The sequence below is a fragment of the Acanthochromis polyacanthus genome, chromosome 20 (genome assembly GCF_021347895.1).
Source record: "Acanthochromis polyacanthus isolate Apoly-LR-REF ecotype Palm Island chromosome 20, KAUST_Apoly_ChrSc, whole genome shotgun sequence".
NCBI lineage: Eukaryota > Metazoa > Chordata > Actinopteri > Pomacentridae > Acanthochromis > Acanthochromis polyacanthus.
Window position 1 is genome coordinate 3,794,247 of NC_067132.1, and position 20,400 is coordinate 3,814,646.

Below are 20,400 nucleotides of genomic sequence, written 5' to 3' on the forward strand. Positions count from 1 at the left end.
AGAGTGGAAATATACTGACTAGAAGAGCAAGATGTGTGTGTGTGGGTATGTAATGAAAATTATTATATAAAGACACTATATACAATCAATTAATGCCCTCGGGCTTGATTATGATAAATGTATTTACAAATTCAACTCTAACAAATTCAACTCTGTTTGGAGTATATGTTAAATTTTGATAATTATGTGGAGGACTCCTTGACATGAGAACATTTTTAATGCACAGATCCATGTGTTAGATCATCCCCTGCATCTCCTTCAAACACCGCGCTCTCCCCTCATGACAGTAGTTGTAGGTTTATGGAATGAGATTTCCCAGGAGGATACTAACTCGTGTCTGAAGTTGCATGTATTAATACTGTTGTTTAAATATACTGCCAAGACCAGATGATGAAGTTTGGATTTTTGGACATGTCTTCTATCCAGCAGTGACCGCTGATCAGTTGACTGTTCAGTCAGAGTAATTCAGTCTTTATTTAACTTTGGAACACTTTAAGGCCTCATTTACGGTACAGCCGAGAAAGAAAATAAGATAGGACCAATAACAAGTAATTCAGATAAGAACAAAAATTTAATGATTAAAGACAAAATTTATACAATAACAAAACCATTGGAAAGTGTAGACAGCATTTTTGCAAGGTTAGTTGGGTTCATCAGGTCAAAGGGGTCATTTAGTGACTTCATGTGTCTCCCTGCAGGTTGTGGCGACGAACTCTCTGGTCCAAGCGGCTTCTTCAGCAGCCCAGGCTACCCGAATAGGTATCCAGAAAACAGAGAGTGCTTCTGGTATATCACCACATCACCTGGCAGCAGTATTACCCTGACCATCCATGAGTTTGACGTGGAGTTCCACCAGGACTGCAGCCTTGATGTTTTAGAAGTAAGATGTGGATGTTTCTCATTGCCAGGTTTTGCATCCATGACAAGCTTGTTGCTACATTGCTGTTGGTAGTTTTAAAAAAAGGAAAGTTACATTTCTGTAATTTTGCATTTTTAGGACAGATTCTCAAGAAATGTACATGGAGCACAATAAAAAGTCTTTATAAAGCAGAGCTCTGTCCATGAACTTTCTCTGAGGCGACAACAGAAAAGAACATGACTCATCTGAGACACATGAAAGTTTTAATTATTTATTTATTGTGTCTAACTTTTAATATATTTTACCTTGATAAACCAGATTATTTCTCCGTCAGTAAATATCTTTGCAGTTGTCCTTTTGACCATTCTTTTTGGCTTCCCCTCAGGTGTATGGAGGCCCAGACACATCAGCCCCTCAGCTAGCAAAACTCTGCAGCACCACATTAAAGCCAATGCAAGTCTCCAGCACTGGCAACCTGATCACAGTGCGCTTCAAGTCTGATGCCTACATCAGCGGCCGAGGATTCAATGCAAGCTGGGCTGAAGTCGAAGGAGGTGCGAAGGCAAACCTATATGATATACACTACTACTGAACAGTTTGGGCTCACTTAGAAATGTCATTTTTGAAAGAAAAACAGTTTTTTTCCAATGAAGATAACATTAAATGAATGATAAATCCAGTGTAGACATAGTTAATGTGGTAAATGACTATTCCAGCTGGAAACAGTTGATTTTTAATGGAATATCTCCATAGGGGTCCAGAGGAACATTTCCAGCAACCATCACTCCTGTGTTCTAATGCTACATTGTGTTAGCTAATGGTGTTGAAAGGCTCATTGATGATTAGAAAACCCTTGTGCAGTTATGTTAACACATGGATAAAAGTGTGAGTCTTCATGGAAAACATGAAATTGTCTGGATGACCCCAAACTTTTGAACGATAGTGTACCTCTCACCACTGTACTATAAAATACCACACACCTATGAGGACAGCACCAGAAGACGACAGAGTGGTGTCATAAGCTTCTAACATTTTAGGAATGATGATAATCAAAATAAAGATATATCTTTTAAAGGCTAATTCAATGTAAAAATGTATTTATATAGACATAGAAATAGTTTAGGATAAGGCTGTCATCTTCACCACTGGCAGATGTGCAGTTTTCTAACAACAGCCTGTAACCTGTAATGAACTGTCTTTGTTCCTGCAGGCTGTGGAGGTCCTGTCACGGCTCATTCAGGGGAGATCCACTCTCCTTTGTACCCAGACAACTATCCCCACAATGTGGACTGTTCGTGGGTCATCACAGTAGATCCCGGCCATCGTGTCTTGTTGAACTTCACAGACATGGACGTAGAATTAAGTGGCAACTGCTCCTTCGACTACGTAGCAGTGAGTGACTGTTTTGTGTATAGTTCACAAATCCAGAAAATGCTAACATTACAAAGAAACACCTAAAGCTGCTAAATGTGAGTTTCTCCACCAGGTCACATAGATTAGTCTACTGAAGAAAAGCTGTTTGAAGCAGCAGAAGGAACCTGAGTGACCAGAAGCTACAGTAGCTACAGACTGCTGAATAAGACCTTACATCTAAACAGTAGTTAATTAATTTGTCAGTTTGCTTGTATTGAACAATATTGTTCAGCTTTTATTTGTGGATGAAAAACAGTACATCATAATATATATAGAACTATTACAATGAATTTTTGGTTCTGTTTCATCATGACAAACAGGTCATAAACCACTATTTTTATCATAGTTTTTGTGAGCAAAAATTAAAAAGATTCCAAGACATAGTGTCAAAGCACCTTCCAGCCTTTATTTAATTTGTTTTTCCAGTGATGAATATATGAAAGTACTAGCATGTAGGTCAGGTAGAGGTTAAATAATGGGACTCCCCAGCATACAGTGGAATTGATGCAGTCTGTCTAGGGAATGGGGAATTCAGAGCTGTGGAAAAGTATTCTTTATTAACCACTGAGCATTGACTTTAGTGCTTTGAATTGAGTATTTTGAATTGAATTGCAACCTACGCAGTTTTACTAAAACACATATCCATTCATCTGTAGATCTATGATGGTCCAACAGCATCTTCTCCCCTGCTTGCCCAAGTTTGTGGGACCAGTGTTCCTCCTCCCGTCACCTCCACCCAGAACATCATCTATGTTCGCTTTAGGTCAGACACCAGCCACAGCCACCACGGTTTCAGTGCTCGCTTCTCAGAGGGTGAGTCTTCTTTAACCTTTGTTTTAAGTCCACTGAACACTACTGTAATATCACATCTGTTCTTCAATCCACTGTTCTCTTTTTATACTTACTGTACATATGCCATGCTTCAGTTGCAGATATAATGTGTTTCATTTTGTCTTTAGTCGACGTACACACGTGGACAAAATTGTTGGTACCCCTCAGTTAAAGAAGGAAAAACCCACAATTCTCACTGAAATCACTTGAAACTCACAAAAGTAACAATAGATAAAAATTTATTGAAAATTAAATAATCAAAACCAGCCATCACTTTTGAATTGTTGATTAACATAATTATTTAAAAAAACAAACTAATGAAATAGGGCTGGACAAAAATGATGGTACCCATGACTTAATATTTTGTTGCACAACCTTTTGAGGCAATCACTGCAATTAAACGATTTCTGTATTTGTCAATGAGCGTTCTGCAGCTGTCAACAGGTATTTTGGCCCACTCCTCATGAGCAAACAGCTCCAGTTGTCTCAGGTTTGATGGGTGTCTTCTCCAAATGGCATGTTTCAGCTCCTTCCACATATGTTCAATGGGATTCAGATCTGGGCTCATAGAAGGCCACTTTAGAATAGTCCAACACTTTTCTCTCAGCCATTCTTGGGTGTTTTTGGCTGTGTGTTTTGGATCGTTGTCCTGTTGGAAGACCCATGACCTGCGACTGAGACCAAGCTTTCTGACACTAGGCAGCACATTTCTCTCCAGAATGCCTTGATAGTCTTCAGATTTCATCGTACCTTGCACACTTTCAAGACACCCTGTGCCAGATGCAGCAAAGCAGCCCCAAAATATTACTGAGCCTCCTCCATGTTTCACCGTAGGGACAGTGTTCTTTTCTTCGTATGCTTGGTTTTTGAGTCTATGAACATAGAGTTGATGTGCCTTACCAAAAAGCTCCAGTTTGGTCTCATCTGTCCAAAGGACATTCTCCCAGAAGCTTTGTGGCTTGTCAACATGCATTTTTGCAAATTCCAGTCTCGCTTTTTTATGAGTTTTTTTCAGCAGTGGTGTCCTCCTTGGTCGTCTCCCATGAAGTCCACTTTGGCTCAAACAACGACGAATGGTGCGATCTGACACTGATGTACCTTGGCCTTGGAGTTCACCTTTAATTTCTTTGGAGGTTGCTCTGGGCTCTTTGGATACAATTCCAACGATCCGTCTCTTCAATTTGTCATCAATTTTCCTCTTGCGGCCACGTCCAGGGAGGTTGGCTACTGTCCCGTGGGTCTTGAACTTCTGAATAATATGAGCCACTGTTGTCACAGGAACTTCAAGCTGTTTAGAGATGGTCTTATAGCCTTTACCTTTAAGATGTTTGTCTATAATTTTTTTCGCATGTCCTGGGACAATGCTCTCCTTCGCTCTCTGTTGTCCATGTTCAGTGTGGTACACACCTTTTCACCAAACAGCAGGGTGACTACTTGTCTCCCTTTAAATAGGCAGACTGACTGATTATGAGTTTGGAAACACCTGTGATGTCAATTAAATGACACACCTGAGTTAATCATGTCACTCTGGTCAAATAGTTTTCAATCTTTTATAGAGGTACCATCATTTTTGTCCAGGCCTGTTTCATTAGTTTGTTTTTTTAAATAATTATGTTAATCAACAATTGAAAAGTAATGGCTGTTTTTGATTATTTAATTTTCAATAAATTTTTATTTATTGTTACTTTTGTGAGTTTCAAGTGATTTCAGTGAGAATTGTGGGTTTTTCCTTCTTTAACTGAGGGGTACCAACAATTTTGTCCACGTGTGTATTAACAAAAGAGGATGAGTAAAAATGAAATGGAAGGTAGAAGTGCAGAAAAGAAACAAACTGTCCTCCACTGAGTGTCCAGGGAGCAACTTAAGTAACTATAATAAATAAACCATATTAATACTATCATATACTATAGTAGGGCTGCACAGTGCCTCAGTGGTTAGCACCATCGCTTCACAGCTAGAAGATCCCCGGTTCTGGCCTGGGATCTTTCTGCATGGAGTCTCCATGTTCTCCTGTACATGTGTGGCTTTTCTCCAGGTTGTCCAGCTTCCTCCCACAGTCCAGAAACATGCTGAGGTTAACTGGTGATTCTAAATTGTCTGTAGGTGTGAATGTGAGTGTGATTGTTTGTCTCTATGTGTAGCCCTGTGACAGACTGTTACTGTCACGGTCTCAGAGAAGAACCTAAACAGAGAGCACATGGTCGAGGTCGAGGAAGGTTTCAACATGTTTTATTGGGGAAAAGGAGTGAGGGAGTATGGGGGGAGTGAGGAGCCAGACCAGGGAGGAGTGCATGGGGAGGTCAGGAGGGGTCCTTGGAGGGTGAGGTGAGGTGGAGACCAGGGAAGGGGTGACGGAGCTGGTGACGGAGCTGGGGGCGGGTGAGCAGAGGAGGGGTTCCGGTCGGGGAGGTCCGGTCGGGGAGACTCGGAGGTCCGGCCAAGGGGGTCCGGAGGTCCGGTTGGGGAGACTCGGAGGTCCGGTTGGGGAGACTCGGAGGTCCGGCCAAGGGGGTCCAGTCGGGGAGGTCCGGGGGTCCGGTTAGGGATCACGAGACAGGAGGGGGACCAAGGCGGGGAACCAGAGGGTGACACGGTGCAGGAGGGGTCCAAAAGATCATTTTGACCTCCTACATGAATTCTCTTCTTTCAGTTTTCACACATTACATTAGTCAGCATATATTCCATGACCCATTGTAGATATGACCATGGACAAACAATGCAGACCATGCTACTTTATTTGTCTCACAGCTTGTGGAGCAACCATTATAGCAGACGACGATGGTGGAGCCATTACATCGCCAAGGTACCCAAAAAGTTACCCACCCAATCAGGACTGTACCTGGATCATCAGAGCACAGGAACCATGTGAGCTGCCTTAGTTAAGGCCAGAAAAACTAGTGATGTTCACTATTTTTATGTTTTATCGTATTAACCCATGACTTTTCTTTTGTGGGCAGTCAACCATGTGACTCTGTCATTCACTGACTTTGAGGTAGAGATGATCTACTCCAACTGCTCAAATGATGCTGTGGAGATCCTTGATGGAGACAACGACCAGGCGCCGTCCATAGGTAGTTATACTGGATGTGTGCGCATGCGTTGTCATGTCTCTCTAGCAAAGTTCACAACCAGCAAAAACTGAACAATTCATAGCCAAAAAAATTGGAAATTATCTGCTTTCACAGTGGCTATGGCTATGCTAATGACTGGTGGCTAAGTTAGGAGGCAGCCACTGATTACCAGAGATGGAGTCAAGAAAACAATAACTAATAAGGTTTTAAGATATGGATCTTAATGGACAATGAAGGTGACAGAAGAGGTAAAGATTAACAAAACAGGGAAGAACATACATGACTGCAGGAGATGAAACAAGCAGTTATTGACCTCACAGTAAACAGAGGAGAGTATGGTAGCATTCTCTGGTACAATCATCCATGTCCAGTCATAGAATTCCTTATTTACTAGGCTTGTATAGTCTCATTGTGTGATGTACTGTGATATTTTCAGCAGAGTATTTTAAGGTAAGCTGTATTATCTTTATTACAAGAAGTCAACAGCTTGTAATTCAGTGTGGTCCAAACAAAATCTGATATAAATTTGTTTTCAGGGCGCTACTGTGGCTCTGGAGTACCTCACCCAGTGACATCCTTCAGCAACGCTTTGGTGGTCAAGTTCACCTCTGACCACTCTGTCCCTAAAAGAGGATTCAGAGCTACCTACTCAGCCTCCACCTCCGGTAAGACGTCCTTGGACAAAGTGCTCAATTTTAGCTTCACATACTTGAAAACTCTAAATGACTGTGTTCTCATGTGTACACATTAGTACAAACAAAGTCACCAAGAAACCTAATGTTTTCTCTCCTCCTCCACAGGCTGTGGAGGAGATCTGGTGATGGAGAGTGGTGCATTCAACAGTCCTAACTATCCAGATCCTTATCCACCTAATGTAGAATGTGTGTGGACCATCACAAGTTCTCCAGGAAATCGGGTCCAGCTCTCATTCATGTTAGTCAGTGTGGAAGTTCATCTTCAACCTTTACCACATACACTAGTACTGCAACTGTGATGAGATATTTTAAATTTGAGGGTTACTTAGTAGCTTTTTTATGAAATAAGCCACTGGTTTTTAGCAGTATCGCATAGTCTCCTTCAGCAAATGCTCAGATATCATATAGTTACCATAGTTCTGCTCATAATAAGTGACCGTGTGTGTGTATAGCTTAACTATAAAATATTAGATAGTTTAGCTTTCTTAAATTTTTCACAGCACAAGGGTTTTTTTTTAAGTGAACTTTAATTTATAATATTGAAAACATATTTCAAAGATTTAAAAATGTCAAAGGTTTGACATCAAAGGCCAAAAAAAGATGGACAGTTGATAAAAAAATTCAAAGCCATTTTAGAATAGAATAGAATAGAATAGAATAGAATAGAATAGAATCACTTTATTGATCCCCGAAGGGAAATTCAGTTGTCAGAGTTCCTATCTGTTTAATTTTGAATTGAATAGCCTGACTGCTGATGGCAAGAAAGATTTCCTAAATCTTTCGGTCTTGCAGCGCAGGGATAGGAGCCGTCCACTGATGTTTCGTTGTTCATTGAGGCAGATGTGAAGTGGATGATCCATGTTTGTCAGAATGGCCTCCATCTTGCTCAGTGCCCGTCTCTCCACCTCATCCTCCAATATGTTCAATCTGATTCCAACCACAGAGCAGCTTTTTTAATCAGTTTGTTCAGACGCCTTGCATCCTTCTGTTTTATGCTGCCTCCCCAGCAGACTGCAGCATAAAACAGGACACCTGCTACCACAGACTGATAAAACATCTGCAGCATCTTACTGCAGATGTCTAGTGATCGAAGTCTTCTGAGGCAATAGAGTCGGCTCTGGCCCTTTTTGTAGATGAAGAATTTTGGGCATGTTCCTGTAAAATTCCTTTCAGAGCAAACGAACACTACCGTTCAAAAGTTTGGAATGACTTAGAAATGTCCTTATTTTTTAAAATAAAAGCAGTTTGTTTTGTCCAATGAAGATCACATTAAATGAATGATAAATCCAGTGTAGACATAGTTAATGTGGTAAATGACTATTGTAGCTGTAAACAGCTGATTTTTAATGGAATACCTCCATAGGGGTACAGAGGAACATTTCCATCAACCATCACTCCTGTGTTCTAATGCTACATTGTGTTAGCTAATGGTGCTGAAAGGCTCATTGATGATTAGAAAACCCTGGTACAGTTATGTTAGCACATGAATAAAAGTGGGAGTTTTCATGTAAAACAATAAAACTGTCTGGCTGACCCCTAGCATTTGAACGGTAGAGTATGTAATGCTAGCAAAACGCTGAAAATGCTTTATTTGTGTTTACATTGAACTGCCTGGGGTTAAAAACTTGGGAAAGAATTTCATAAAAACGTAAGTGTATGAATATAAAGATTAGCACTTAAGTGATAAGATAGCCAAGTCAGTGCTGCTGGTCAGAAATAGCTCATCACAGATGTATAGGATTGGTAAGATGTTGGCCTATTTGTAACATCAGGCAGCATCAGTATATAGTGAGAATATTGGGAAAGACGTTCTTCAGGTACAGGTATTACTGGCTTTAAAAATCAAGTTTTAGTTGAGTTTTGGGCTTTTCATGAACAACCAATGGAGCAAACTTCTCATTTCTATCGTAGCTAACTAATTAGTAGGACACTGATGGCGTGATGTTAGAGTTTCTTACCTTTGAGTATTCTGGATGCATATCTTTTACAGTGACATGGCCAGCAGGATGATTGGTGCACATTCCCTCTTTGAACACTTACACATGTGTATTAATCTGTACTTGATACCTGAAGGAACTTCTATCACTAAATATCAGTAACAGTCTTCTCATGTTCTGGTCAGTGTGTTTCACCTCCAAGGAGACTCTGGCTGTCAAAACGACTATCTGGAAATCAGAGAGGGCACCTCCACTGGGGCTTTAGTCGGTCGCTTCTGTGGAGACTCGCTTCCCTCCAACTACACCTCTGTGCTTGGTCACATCCTGTGGGTGAAGTTTGTCTCAGATGCATCAACCAGTGGAGCAGGATTCAGAGCCACCTTCTCACACTGTGAGTGTCTGAGCATGGAAACACTTCAGTTATTTTCCTATATGATGTCGAGTCAATGATAGTTTTGTTATGTAAATGTTGGCAGTTGAATTGTTGTGCTAGCCAACGACATGCTGTAACTAAAATAATGATGTTAAAAACACACTGAACAATATTCAGAACTATATCAAACTCTAAGAAATCAGAAATGGGTGATTAAATGATGCATAAAGATCTAATTTAAGCTCTGAGCCTAAACAAGTAGACCATATTTCCTCTGATGCTGTGCTATAAGATCAACCAGTTGACTTTATATAAAGAGGGAGAAGCCCTCCATAACATGACAGGTTTCCTGAACGAAGCTCAGTGTGGTAGCTGCATCAGTACCATCATGATTCCCTGCTAATCCAGAAATCTAAGAGAATGAAGTGTGAGTGGAGCTGAGGTGGTCCACACAAACATGTCTGGACAATGTGACTGCACTTTCCTTACCTTCAAAGCAGCTATACCCTTATCTATGTACTGTTTTACACCTCAATGCAACTTTAACAGGTGAGTTAGATAAAATCCCATGGAGCCCTGGTTTCCAAGTGAGGTCTAGATCTTTTTGAAGTACCTCATAAAAGAAGACAGTGAGTCCTGGTAGTCATTTATCAGGTCCATGTGTTAACCCGTGGCTTTGATGTATCAGGTCTCAAACTCCAGCACGTGTGTTTTACACTTACACCAGTAGTCATGAAGAATAAAATGGAACTCACCACCATGCCACGCTCCTGCCGTCACGTAGTCCTCAAAATATGTGTTTTTGTTTGTTAGCTGTTGTTTTTTTTAGCAATATTTGGCAAGAGAATCCAGCTGATAGTGAATAACAACCTAACTTTAGCTTTCTCTGTTTCTGCTCAGTGTATGGTATTGATGTGGTGGGGGAATCTGGTCAGTTAGCATCCCCACTGTATCCCAGTACATATCCAAATAACGCAGACTACCGCTGGACCATAACTGTGGACGGGGACAGCTTCATCCAGATCCGCTTCTTGGACATGGACATCGAGGACCTGTATGACTGCTTCTATGACAAGCTGAAAGTAAGTCTGTGCATGTTGTGAAATCACAATTTACTGCAATAACTTTTCACACAGTTGTGTTCAGGTGTCGTGAATTACATTGTAATGTCAGTGAAGTGACACTGATTCATATCGGCTGCTTTATTTTGTATCTACATCTAACAAATCATTGTTTGGAAATCGGCTGTTATACAGTTGTTCAGATGCACATTAGAAATAATGAAACATCAGTCTGGATACTCAGAATACTGAGAACTGAAGAGTTTGTTGTATTCCCTTCCCAAGCACAGTAGTCAGACATAGCAAAGAATTTTTGGAGCATCTGGAACTTGATATTATCAATGGAAAGCATATTTCTATTACTTCAATCACAACATTTTTACTGATGAATTATAAAGGTATGGATGACCGGGAATCTCTTCATATAACCTTTAGTTTTCCAGGTGCACATGCAGTTGGTGTACATACAGCCATGGCCATTAGTTTGGACACAGCATGACTTATGTCTGTTTTGATGTCTATTACAGAACATAACTAATATTTTTTGACAGCACCAGTTTAATTAGTCAACAAATCAACAAGGGATATAATATTATCAATAAATTCCAACAATTGGAACAACTTTGTTCCCAAAACATAATATTAGAAGAAAATAACAAAAAAATGCAGTACTTTCACAACCAAATTTGGTAAGAATAACAAAATGACACCAAACTCTTTTGATGTTTTTTTAAATATGAAACTTAATATAGTTCTCAGGAGTTGTGTATTATCACCCAAACACTTCAGTATTTTGTGGTATTTTCTAAGATTCACAAGCGCCATGGTACTTGTGTCCAAACTTATGGCCATGGCTGTAGAGTACAAATGTACAGTCCATGTGTTTTTTTTTCTTTTTTATTATGGACTGCATGCAGACATTTGCAGAGGGGTCCATGCACAGTGCAAGACTGCGACATGATCTCAGAAAAAAGTCAACTTTCCTGTAAGCCTATGGTGTATTCCTACTGTACAACACGTTTGTCAGCAGTGATGGATCTCTTGGTTTAGCTCTGTCTATGAAGGGTTTTTTGCTGTGCAGCAGTGTAACAGATACCATGTGGGCCTGGAAGAGCCAATTTTGTCCATCTCCACACTCATTCATAGACAATGTCATCAAAAAACAAACAAAAGAGGTGCTGGTGAATGTTAGGATTAGAGAGAGAGAGCCTTGGTAAAACTGTGGTGGGATGATGATGGCGCAAACAGGTGTATGCTGATGACTACTCTGCTGTCTGTCCTTGATTTTCTCTTCAGATATTTGATGGCCCTACTGTTGATTACTACCCCCTTGGGACCTTCTGTGGTATGGCCCTGCCCCATCTTCTGAGAAGCACAGGAAGCACCGTCACCCTGGAGTTCCAGTCAGATATAGTGAATGGAGGACGAGGCTTCCTTGTGGAATGGATGGCTGTGCAGACCTCTGGACCACCACCCACTATCGCACCAGGTGAATCACAGCAGGTTGTGCCCTTTACATGTACACACTGCAAAGGTGGAGGAAAATTACAAGAAAGATGGCAGAAATTAAGGTAGAAGTACACAGGTAGGATTGTGAAAGCCTAAATATTATGACATCAGTAGGCATTATACTTGAACTCATACTTTGAAATTGTTAATAAGCATGTGTAGACCAAATACTGTTCAACAACACTGAGCTGGGAAGTTAGTGTGATTGATACTGTGTACATGTAGTGTGTGTGTGCACAGCATAAAATCCATGCCACCATGTCAGGCAATTCAAGTGAACACTAAAATCTTGTCTCCAGCTGTGTTTAATGTTGATTAGAAGTGTTATATGAGTGTGTTTGGAACATGTTTTTATTATACAATTAAAAACAACTTTCTGACACCTTTATAATATAGAGATCAGGTATAATATCTGAGGTACTGATGTAGTTTGGAAAACATGGAGCGCTTTTTGTGATTTCAAAGAAGACTGCTTTTAGGAATACCCACATGTTGTACCTGGAATCTGCTGGAGGCATCCTGCTATAGTCTGGGGGGTCATCATCACTAATGCTTCTGTTATCACTGGGATCACCTTTCCTTCACCTTCCACATCTGTTCCAGTTGTTCCTTCAGTCCCCTGCTACTATCTGCTGGACTGCCTTTTTGCACAGTCTGCACCTGAGGTCCTGTCTGGTGTGGTACATCCCTGTTTCTATGGATTTGGTGCTCAGGGCTTGATGTGCTGCCATGATCAGAACCTCTGTGCTGTGCTGTGGATTTCTTGGTGACACCCACCCTCTCTATCTTTTGTTATTGCATCCTATGGAGGGGTTTGGTCTTTCACAACAGCCCCTCTTCCTCCCCATCACTCTCTGTCTTTTGCTACCTGAGGCACCCTCTGAGTAGGTCATCCTGAGTGGACATCTTCATGGTGTTTTCTTGGATACTTCTTGCTTCATGCTGGATTGTGGCTGTGGCATTCACAAATCCTCAGAAACAGATTTTGATGATTGTAGAGTCTCAAGGTGCTGGATTTTGAGCAGAACACTCCATGCATTGTGATCAATTTTCCTATCTTGACATCAGCTTGCATCCATCTCCTCCTGTGGCTGTTTCCTATTCCAGCTGGGTATGGGTGGACCAGTAGGACGTACACACTGATGCCTTGTGTCTTCTTTGTCCTATCGAGCTGATTTCTCGGTACTTGTCTTATTTGGCTGTGCCTGACATCTTTGCGTTCTCATCATTGGTCCCGTTGGCCTGTGGGATACCCAGGTACAATCGTGAATAAAAGTTTGCATACATTTGAAGCCCATGAATATCATCAGGTCTTCAATTTGTAATGACTCCTGCAACTCTGAATTTTCTATAATGCAATGGATGAAACCCATGCATTTTTGTCATAAAAACAATTATATTTTGGTTATTTTCTAGATGTAATATAGATTATCTAGGAATATGACAAAATCTGCTGGGTCAAAAATATACATACATTAAATTTACAGTTTTGTCAGAAATAAATCTCTACCCACAGCCACCACCAAAGAGCACAGAGTCTTAAGTGTTCCCATGCTACTGGAGGATTAAATACTCTTGCTTCATAAGACCAAAAAAATCAGTTGAAATAAAACAGCAAAATATTAATAAATTGCACGTGACACTAACGACAACATTCCTTCTTTTTCAACAATAATGTAATGTAGCTCCAAAGCAATGCATTGTTAGTGGTGGTTCCTTGTCAAATTACATGTTGTATGTTAATGCTTTTAATTCCTCTGTCTTTTATGCACCTGCTACATTACTATGGTATTAAAAAGCTTCTGTTTCTTCCTTAAGAGAAATTATCCACTCTATTTCATGGAACCATAGAACTTGTGAACAAATTCCATTTCTTCAGGGGGAGCGATAACAACCAGTGATAACCTTTATTGGAGTTGTCTGACCTTCAGTTCTGAAAGCCTAAGTTTACTTTCATCATACGAATACACTGTTTTCGTTATTGAATAAAGGTAAAATAAAAGCTTACTTCACATTTACTAAGCAAGAAGCACATGTATGTGTTGCAGATGTACAATTCAGTTCTACCTAAAAATACAGATACAATTATTGTTGATGGATTTATTCCATTTTTTAAACCATGTATGGCATTGTGAAATCTAAAATAACCAGTGTCATTTTTTGCGTCGTGTGTTTGTTAAGGTGCATGTGGTGGACTGCTGATGGCAGCAGAGACTCCTGGCTTCCTCTTTTCTCCTGGCTGGCCTGACAACTACCCTCTCAATCAGGAGTGTACCTGGCTCATCCACTCTCCAAACTCAATTGTAGAGTTCAACCTCTTGTCTGTTGACATAGAAGACTACCCCAACTGCTTCACTGATAGCGTTGTTATCAGAGATGGTAAGTCAGGAATCAACTCAGGATGACACAATGAAGACAAATAAAAAAAACACTGTTTTTTGCATGACCCATGCTTGGCAATGAAAATCAGGATATTACAGCCGGTAAATAATTCTCTATAGCTTTTCATATTAAGTAAAGAGAAAAAAAATTGAAAATCATAGGTTTGAGAGTACCACTTGGTTGTAAGAGAAAGAAAGAAGTAAAAGGCCTCTGATGTCCAGGTAAACACTGGTGTTACAAAATGAGAGAAACTTCCTCAGTCCTCAAGGTACAAGCCTTGTTGTGTAAAGATAATTAAAAGTCTTTTCTACAGACACAATTAAACCAAATGTCCAGAAAGATCATGAACTGAGGCCCAATTTTGCTTTACATGTGTCTGTAAGGGTCCATGTGATGTAAATTCCCATACACACCCCTTTGCAGACGCTGGTTTTCAGCAAAGGTCGTGTAAGGGCATCAGAGCTGCCTTAACCTAATGGTAGGCCCTGGGGCTGAGAGGTTTTGTAGGCCCCCCTACTCCATCGTCCCAATCTACATAAAAAAAAATGCATCAGTTTTTTTTACGACAAACAACTGTGAGGTTTCCTTCTTTAGCCAGAAAACACCAGCATACTTTTATTGATCAACTTACATGAACACAAAATGCACTTGTATAACATCAGTACATGCTTTACTTAAAACCAATATGGGTGAAAGATTGAAAATCTCATATGGAGATCACCTGACATCACATGTGTGATGTCAGGTGTGTGATGTCAGGTGTGGAGTCCACACTGATAGCAAAATACTTTGCTAGTTTTACTCTGCTGGTAATTTCATCCAGCACCTTCTGTCCCATCAGCTGTATGAATTCCTCACACACATTCAGAGAGAGATGGGATGGATTTCCTTTGCCAGCGTTTTCATGTTTTTCAATGTGAGCTTTTAAAAAGGGATCAAACTGGCTGATCAGCTCCATGCTGCCCAAATAATTTCCATTGTTGATGTCTCCAAACTTGTGGCTGTCTCCCCGGAAAGCTAGTCCCCTCTCAGCTAAATACTTCACAACAGTAACAACCCTCTGTAGAACCTGTGCCCAATAATCACACTCCTCATCAAACTGTTTTCTAAGTTCTGAGTCCACTGTCCCACCCTCAGCTGTTTGATTGATGTAAGCAATCATGGCTTTTCTGTGGATGTCAGAGGTTTCATGTTCTGATATACGATCACCTGCATGTTTCCAATCAGAGAAACCCCCACTAACAAATGCAGACTTTTCGTTGCTCTCGCCAAAAATCTTGAAACCAAAACAAAACACGCTATACTGATGGTTAATAATAAAGCCACTCTCTACTTACATATTCCCCGTTACTCAGTTTGCGGTGGAAATATGTTTTTGAGAAAAATCTTCTCTGGTGTTTGTATGTGCGCTCTGATGCACGGAGGTCGGCATTTTTATTTTGACACGTCTCTGGTCCCATTTTCGCCCAGTAAGCGCGCGCCTGCCGGTCAATTTTGTTTCCCCAGAGGCCCGGGTCGCTGCTGTAAGGGCCACTGCCGGACTCGTCTCCTCCTCCCTGATCCTTCTCCTCGTCTCCTCCTCCCTGATCCTTCTCCTCCTCTTCCCCCTCGTCTCCTCCTCCCTCTTCCTCCCCCGCTACTCCCTCTTCCTCATCCACCGATCCTCTTCTCTTTTCCTCTCTCACTTCTACCTGCGCGAGCCCCGCCTCGTCTGCTGCCTCCGGTAAACTCAATGCCGCTGAATAGCCACCACCATCCGTTTCGGACGGTTTAAAGAATCCTGTTAGCTTTGGGATGCTCTTAAGTAATTGCTTTTTCTGGGTTTCTTTGTCCCGAAACACCTTTCTTTTGTGAGCGCCGCTCTCAAATTTCTTTTTCCCCGTCATTTTTCAGCTGTCACTCAAGGGGGGAAAGTTAGGTGGACTTAACAACAACAGTAATCAACGAGAGCGGGGCGGGTCTTACCAGCCACGAATGTGAAGTATAAAATGATTGACAGAGAACTTGACAAGCAACAAAAACAATGCGACTTTTCCAGCTCATTGATAGGCCCCTGAACTTGGTAGGCCCCTGGGCTTCAGCCCAGGTAAGCCCGTGCATTAAGGCGGCCGTGAAGGGCATTCTCCATTATCCAGACCTTTATGATTTATCATTAATAGAGTTAGAATTAGAGTACAGCTGTCAGACTTTGGAAGTAGTTTAATTTGTACATGCGTTCCTTTGACTGTGCCTAAATACAGAAGGAAGTTCCATATTTCCCAAAAAGTGTGTACCTTCCCAACCTATTCCAGTAGTCATAGCACAGGAGAAGTGTTGTGTCTGACCACCAATCATTGACAGCCTGGCTGGAAGTAGCTGCTATGTCGTGTAAATAATGTAAAGTCAGAGTCAGTTTCTCAGAAACAACCATGGAAACCTGCTGTGTCCTTCTGTGTTCACCATTAAGAATATGTGGAGTACAGTGTTTTAAGAACAGAACTATATTGTGATAAGTCTGTTTGCTCTTGTGGATGTTTTATAATTTCTTTCTATGTGTGTTCCCAGGTCCAACCAGTCTATCCCCCATCCTGGCCAAAGTGTGTGGTCGAGATCCTCCAGGTCCTCTCCACTCAACAGGAGACTCCCTGTTCATCCACTTCTCCTCAGACGGTCTGACCAGTGGCCAGGGATTTAATGCCTCCTACTCCAAAGGTTGTGCACCAGAAACAAATCTATATTCATTCTATCAGTGTTACTCTCACTATTCTACTGTTAAAAAGACCTCCAGACATGCCGATAGTCATTACATAAATATTGCATTGCTGTTTTCAGCACAGCAGTCATTTTGGCACAATTCATGCCCTAACATAGCTGAGAAAGAGTTCTAGAATTAAACTGTCTGTAAATATACAAGCTGCTGCTTTTGAACTTTGGTGTTGATGTGGACTAAACAGACAAAAGGCAGAGTCTTGGTATGCTATTTTTGTACACTTTATCCAGAACCAGAATACATGTTTCCCTTCTTTATAGGTATCCAAACTTTTACACCAGAAAAAAACAACAATTTGACAAGAGCACCTACTAAGAAACCTAGCATTGTTCCCGTGTTGTCTTTTGTTTCCCTCACACTTCCTGTCCAGACTCTACTACTGCCGTTCCTCCACAACAACAATAACCATCAAACTCTCGTTGTCTTTTCAGGCTGCGGTGGATTAATGCATGTAGACAGAGGAGTGCTGAGCAGTCCCCACTACCCTAAGAACTACCTGCCTGGTCTCAACTGTAACTGGCATGTGATGGTGACACCTGGCTTTAAGGTTTCTGTCGCCTTCCGAAGCTCCTTCCAGATTCAAGGCTTTGGAACTGAATGCAGCACAGGAGACTACCTAGAGGTAAATATATGTATGGAAAGATTTGTAGTTTTAACCCAAATCCATATGGCTACAAGGCAGGCAGCTGTGGATCAGGTGGTGGAGCAGGTTGTCCACTAATCTCAAGGTTGGTGGTTCAGTCTCCTGCCCCTCCATACATGTTCTATGAAGTGTCCTTAGGAAAAATGCTGAACCCACGGTTGCTCCTGATGGTAAACACCTGGCATGGCAACTCTGTGGCTTGAATGAGTGAATTAGAAACACATTTTGAAGTGCTTTGAATACCACTGACAGTGAAAAGCTCAACCGTTTACAAGTTATGGATAAGTTTTGCAAATTAGCATCCACTTGTTCATTTGGTTTTAAACTGATATTCTGAACACAAAATGCTTCAAACTGGGAAATCCCCACTTTGGATATCCCCATACACAGGAAAATTCAAACTGTTCCTGTTTTCAGACTTAAACTGCTCAGTTAACATGTATTTGAAGTCTGGTGTTACTTATTTTATCAGGTATGTAAATGTTTGATCGTCTCTTTTGTATCTACACTACCATTCAAAAGTTTGGGGTCAACCAGGCACTGTGAAAACTCACACTTTTATTCAGCACCATTAGCTAACACAATGTAGCATTAGAACACAGGAGTGATGGTTGCTGGAAATGTTCCTCTGTACCCCTATGGAGATATTCCATTAAAAATCAGCTGTTTCCAGCTACAATAGTCATTTATCACATTAACTATGTCTACACTGGATTTATCATTCATTTGATGTTATCTTCATTGAAGAAAACCTGCTTTTCTTTGAAAAATAAGGAGATTTTAAGCGAGTCCAAACTTTTGAATGGTAGTGTATGTTCACTAAATGTTGGTTTTCATCTTTACTTAAAACTTGAAAGCAGACTACAGAACTGCATGACAACAGAAGAAAATCAATTTAGAGAAAGTCACTATTAAAACTAACTCATGTTAAATTTGATCAGTTGGCCACCAGTTGTAAAGAAAGCAATTTTAAGAAGTTCATAAGAATATTTCACCTGTTAAAAATATGTGAAACAAGCAAAAACATAATAACCGCATAGTTATTATTATATTACTTAATAAAATGACAAATATTCTGTGTTGAATCAGTTTGTTTGAAACAAATTCTGAAATATGGTCCTGTTTCAGTCCCACGTAAAAATACCCATTATCGTGTATGTCCCCATACCTCTTAGAGACCACCAGAGCAGAAAGTCTGGGGTATTGTACTGTAATGTGCTAATGATGCAGGCTGACAGTCATCTTAACATGTGAATAATATAGATATATATATTAATAGAATGAACACAGCCCCCGTATCGTAGTACTTTAAACAGTCAATTCAGCTGAGGAGCAAACCTTAAAAATGTCAAACTATTTATATAAAAACTGCTTTGGTGCAACACCTTTATATTATTTCAAGTTTTATTTGTCGTCTGTCTCACTGAACGGTTGGTAAATGTTTTTTTTCATGTTAGTATTCAACCAGTGTTGTCTCCACAGGTCAGGAATGGTCCGGATGCATCAGCTCCACTGCTTGGAAAACGGATCTGTGGTGCAAGTCCCCCATCCCCCCTCCAGGCTACTGACAACCATGTTTTTATCACCTTTGTCTCTGATGCCAGTAATGAGGCCACCGGTTTTAAGCTGATGTTTGAAGCCCACAGTCAGGGTATAGTCACCACTCTTTCTTTGGATTTTTTCTGTCATGGTAGAAGTTATCAAGGATCAAATCCAACTTAGACACTTTAACAGGTTTATTTACAGATTTAACAGAGCAGAGGAAAATCTGTAATGGATGCTGCCACTCCACTGAAACTAAAATTTTAAAAAACCCAATAGTACGATAGTACGGCTCCTGCAATGCACTCACTCAGTTTATGTCCTTGAGAGAAACTTATATAGAAAGAGTATATGGTTAAATGTAGTATGTGCTTTCCCTAAGAAATAAAGTCTAAGTATATGGTGTAATTAATAGAGTGTTATTACACATAGATACATAGTTATTGCACCAAAAACTGTGATGAAGTGTGATCATTAGTGATTATAGTGGCTGTTGGTGTCATGTACACAATCTCAACTATTTTGATAAATGATTATCCAAGGCCATTTTTTCTGAAGATAAAGTTTGTTCCTGCCTCCTGCAACAAAGTATGGCACCATAAACAGTCTATGCATGTTCGTGTTTTTGATAAAACCCTGTTGGATCATACACGGTATGACCTTTTCTTTGCCGAGATACAACCTAAAGGGTTTTTGATTTCATGCGTCTTTTATTGTTTCAGGTGTCAGTAGTGAATAACTACCTATTAATCTGCTTTAGTTCCATGGAACTTCCCCAAGAATCATTATCATACTATAGCTGTCTATACATCCAAGCAAACAGAAACTGATAAGAGCAAATAGCCAATACACATACTGGGTAGGTGTGCACAGTGATGCATTTACTATTGTAAGTTTACAAAGTGCCTGAAATTGTTTGTTTTATCAGCGGTTCCACTTTGACAGTAATTAATTTCACTAAAAACATTTAAGAAGGCATTTCTCTTGGCTTAAGGAATGGAATGTGTTTTTGATCAGGGGGAAGAGGATATGGGCTAAGGCTAATTACAAAGTAGTGCAGTAAAAACTTCTCCTTTCTGTTTCCACAGCGTGTGGAGGCTTCATTGAGTTGAATGATTATGATCCTCCAGGATACATCACCTCACCTAATTATCCTCAGAACTACCCCAAGAACATCGACTGTATCTGGGTGATCACTGTGCCTAACGGAGAGGCTGTCCGACTTGACTTTGAGGATGAATTCTACATTGAGCACAAAGACAGGTACAACTGTTCATTGCTCTTCAGGTCATTGTCTGGTTATTTTTACATGTTTTTCTGCTAATTACTGCTAAG

General features: G+C 40.5%; 1 protein-coding gene across 1 annotated transcript in view; it reads left to right on the forward strand.

The window, feature by feature from the left end:
• cubn (cubilin (intrinsic factor-cobalamin receptor)) overlaps positions 1–20,400 on the forward strand; it is a 95,489-nt gene that overhangs the window by 42,775 nt on the left and 32,314 nt on the right. The window contains 16 exon segments of the mRNA XM_051940038.1: positions 699–880; positions 1,245–1,413; positions 2,070–2,251; positions 2,929–3,085; positions 5,852–5,968; positions 6,061–6,174; positions 6,711–6,839; positions 6,975–7,107; positions 8,992–9,197; positions 10,080–10,261; positions 11,537–11,729; positions 13,931–14,128; positions 16,676–16,822; positions 17,312–17,502; positions 19,006–19,174; positions 20,154–20,328. Of these exon segments, the coding sequence (XP_051795998.1) occupies positions 699–880; positions 1,245–1,413; positions 2,070–2,251; positions 2,929–3,085; positions 5,852–5,968; positions 6,061–6,174; positions 6,711–6,839; positions 6,975–7,107; positions 8,992–9,197; positions 10,080–10,261; positions 11,537–11,729; positions 13,931–14,128; positions 16,676–16,822; positions 17,312–17,502; positions 19,006–19,174; positions 20,154–20,328 (2,644 nt within the window).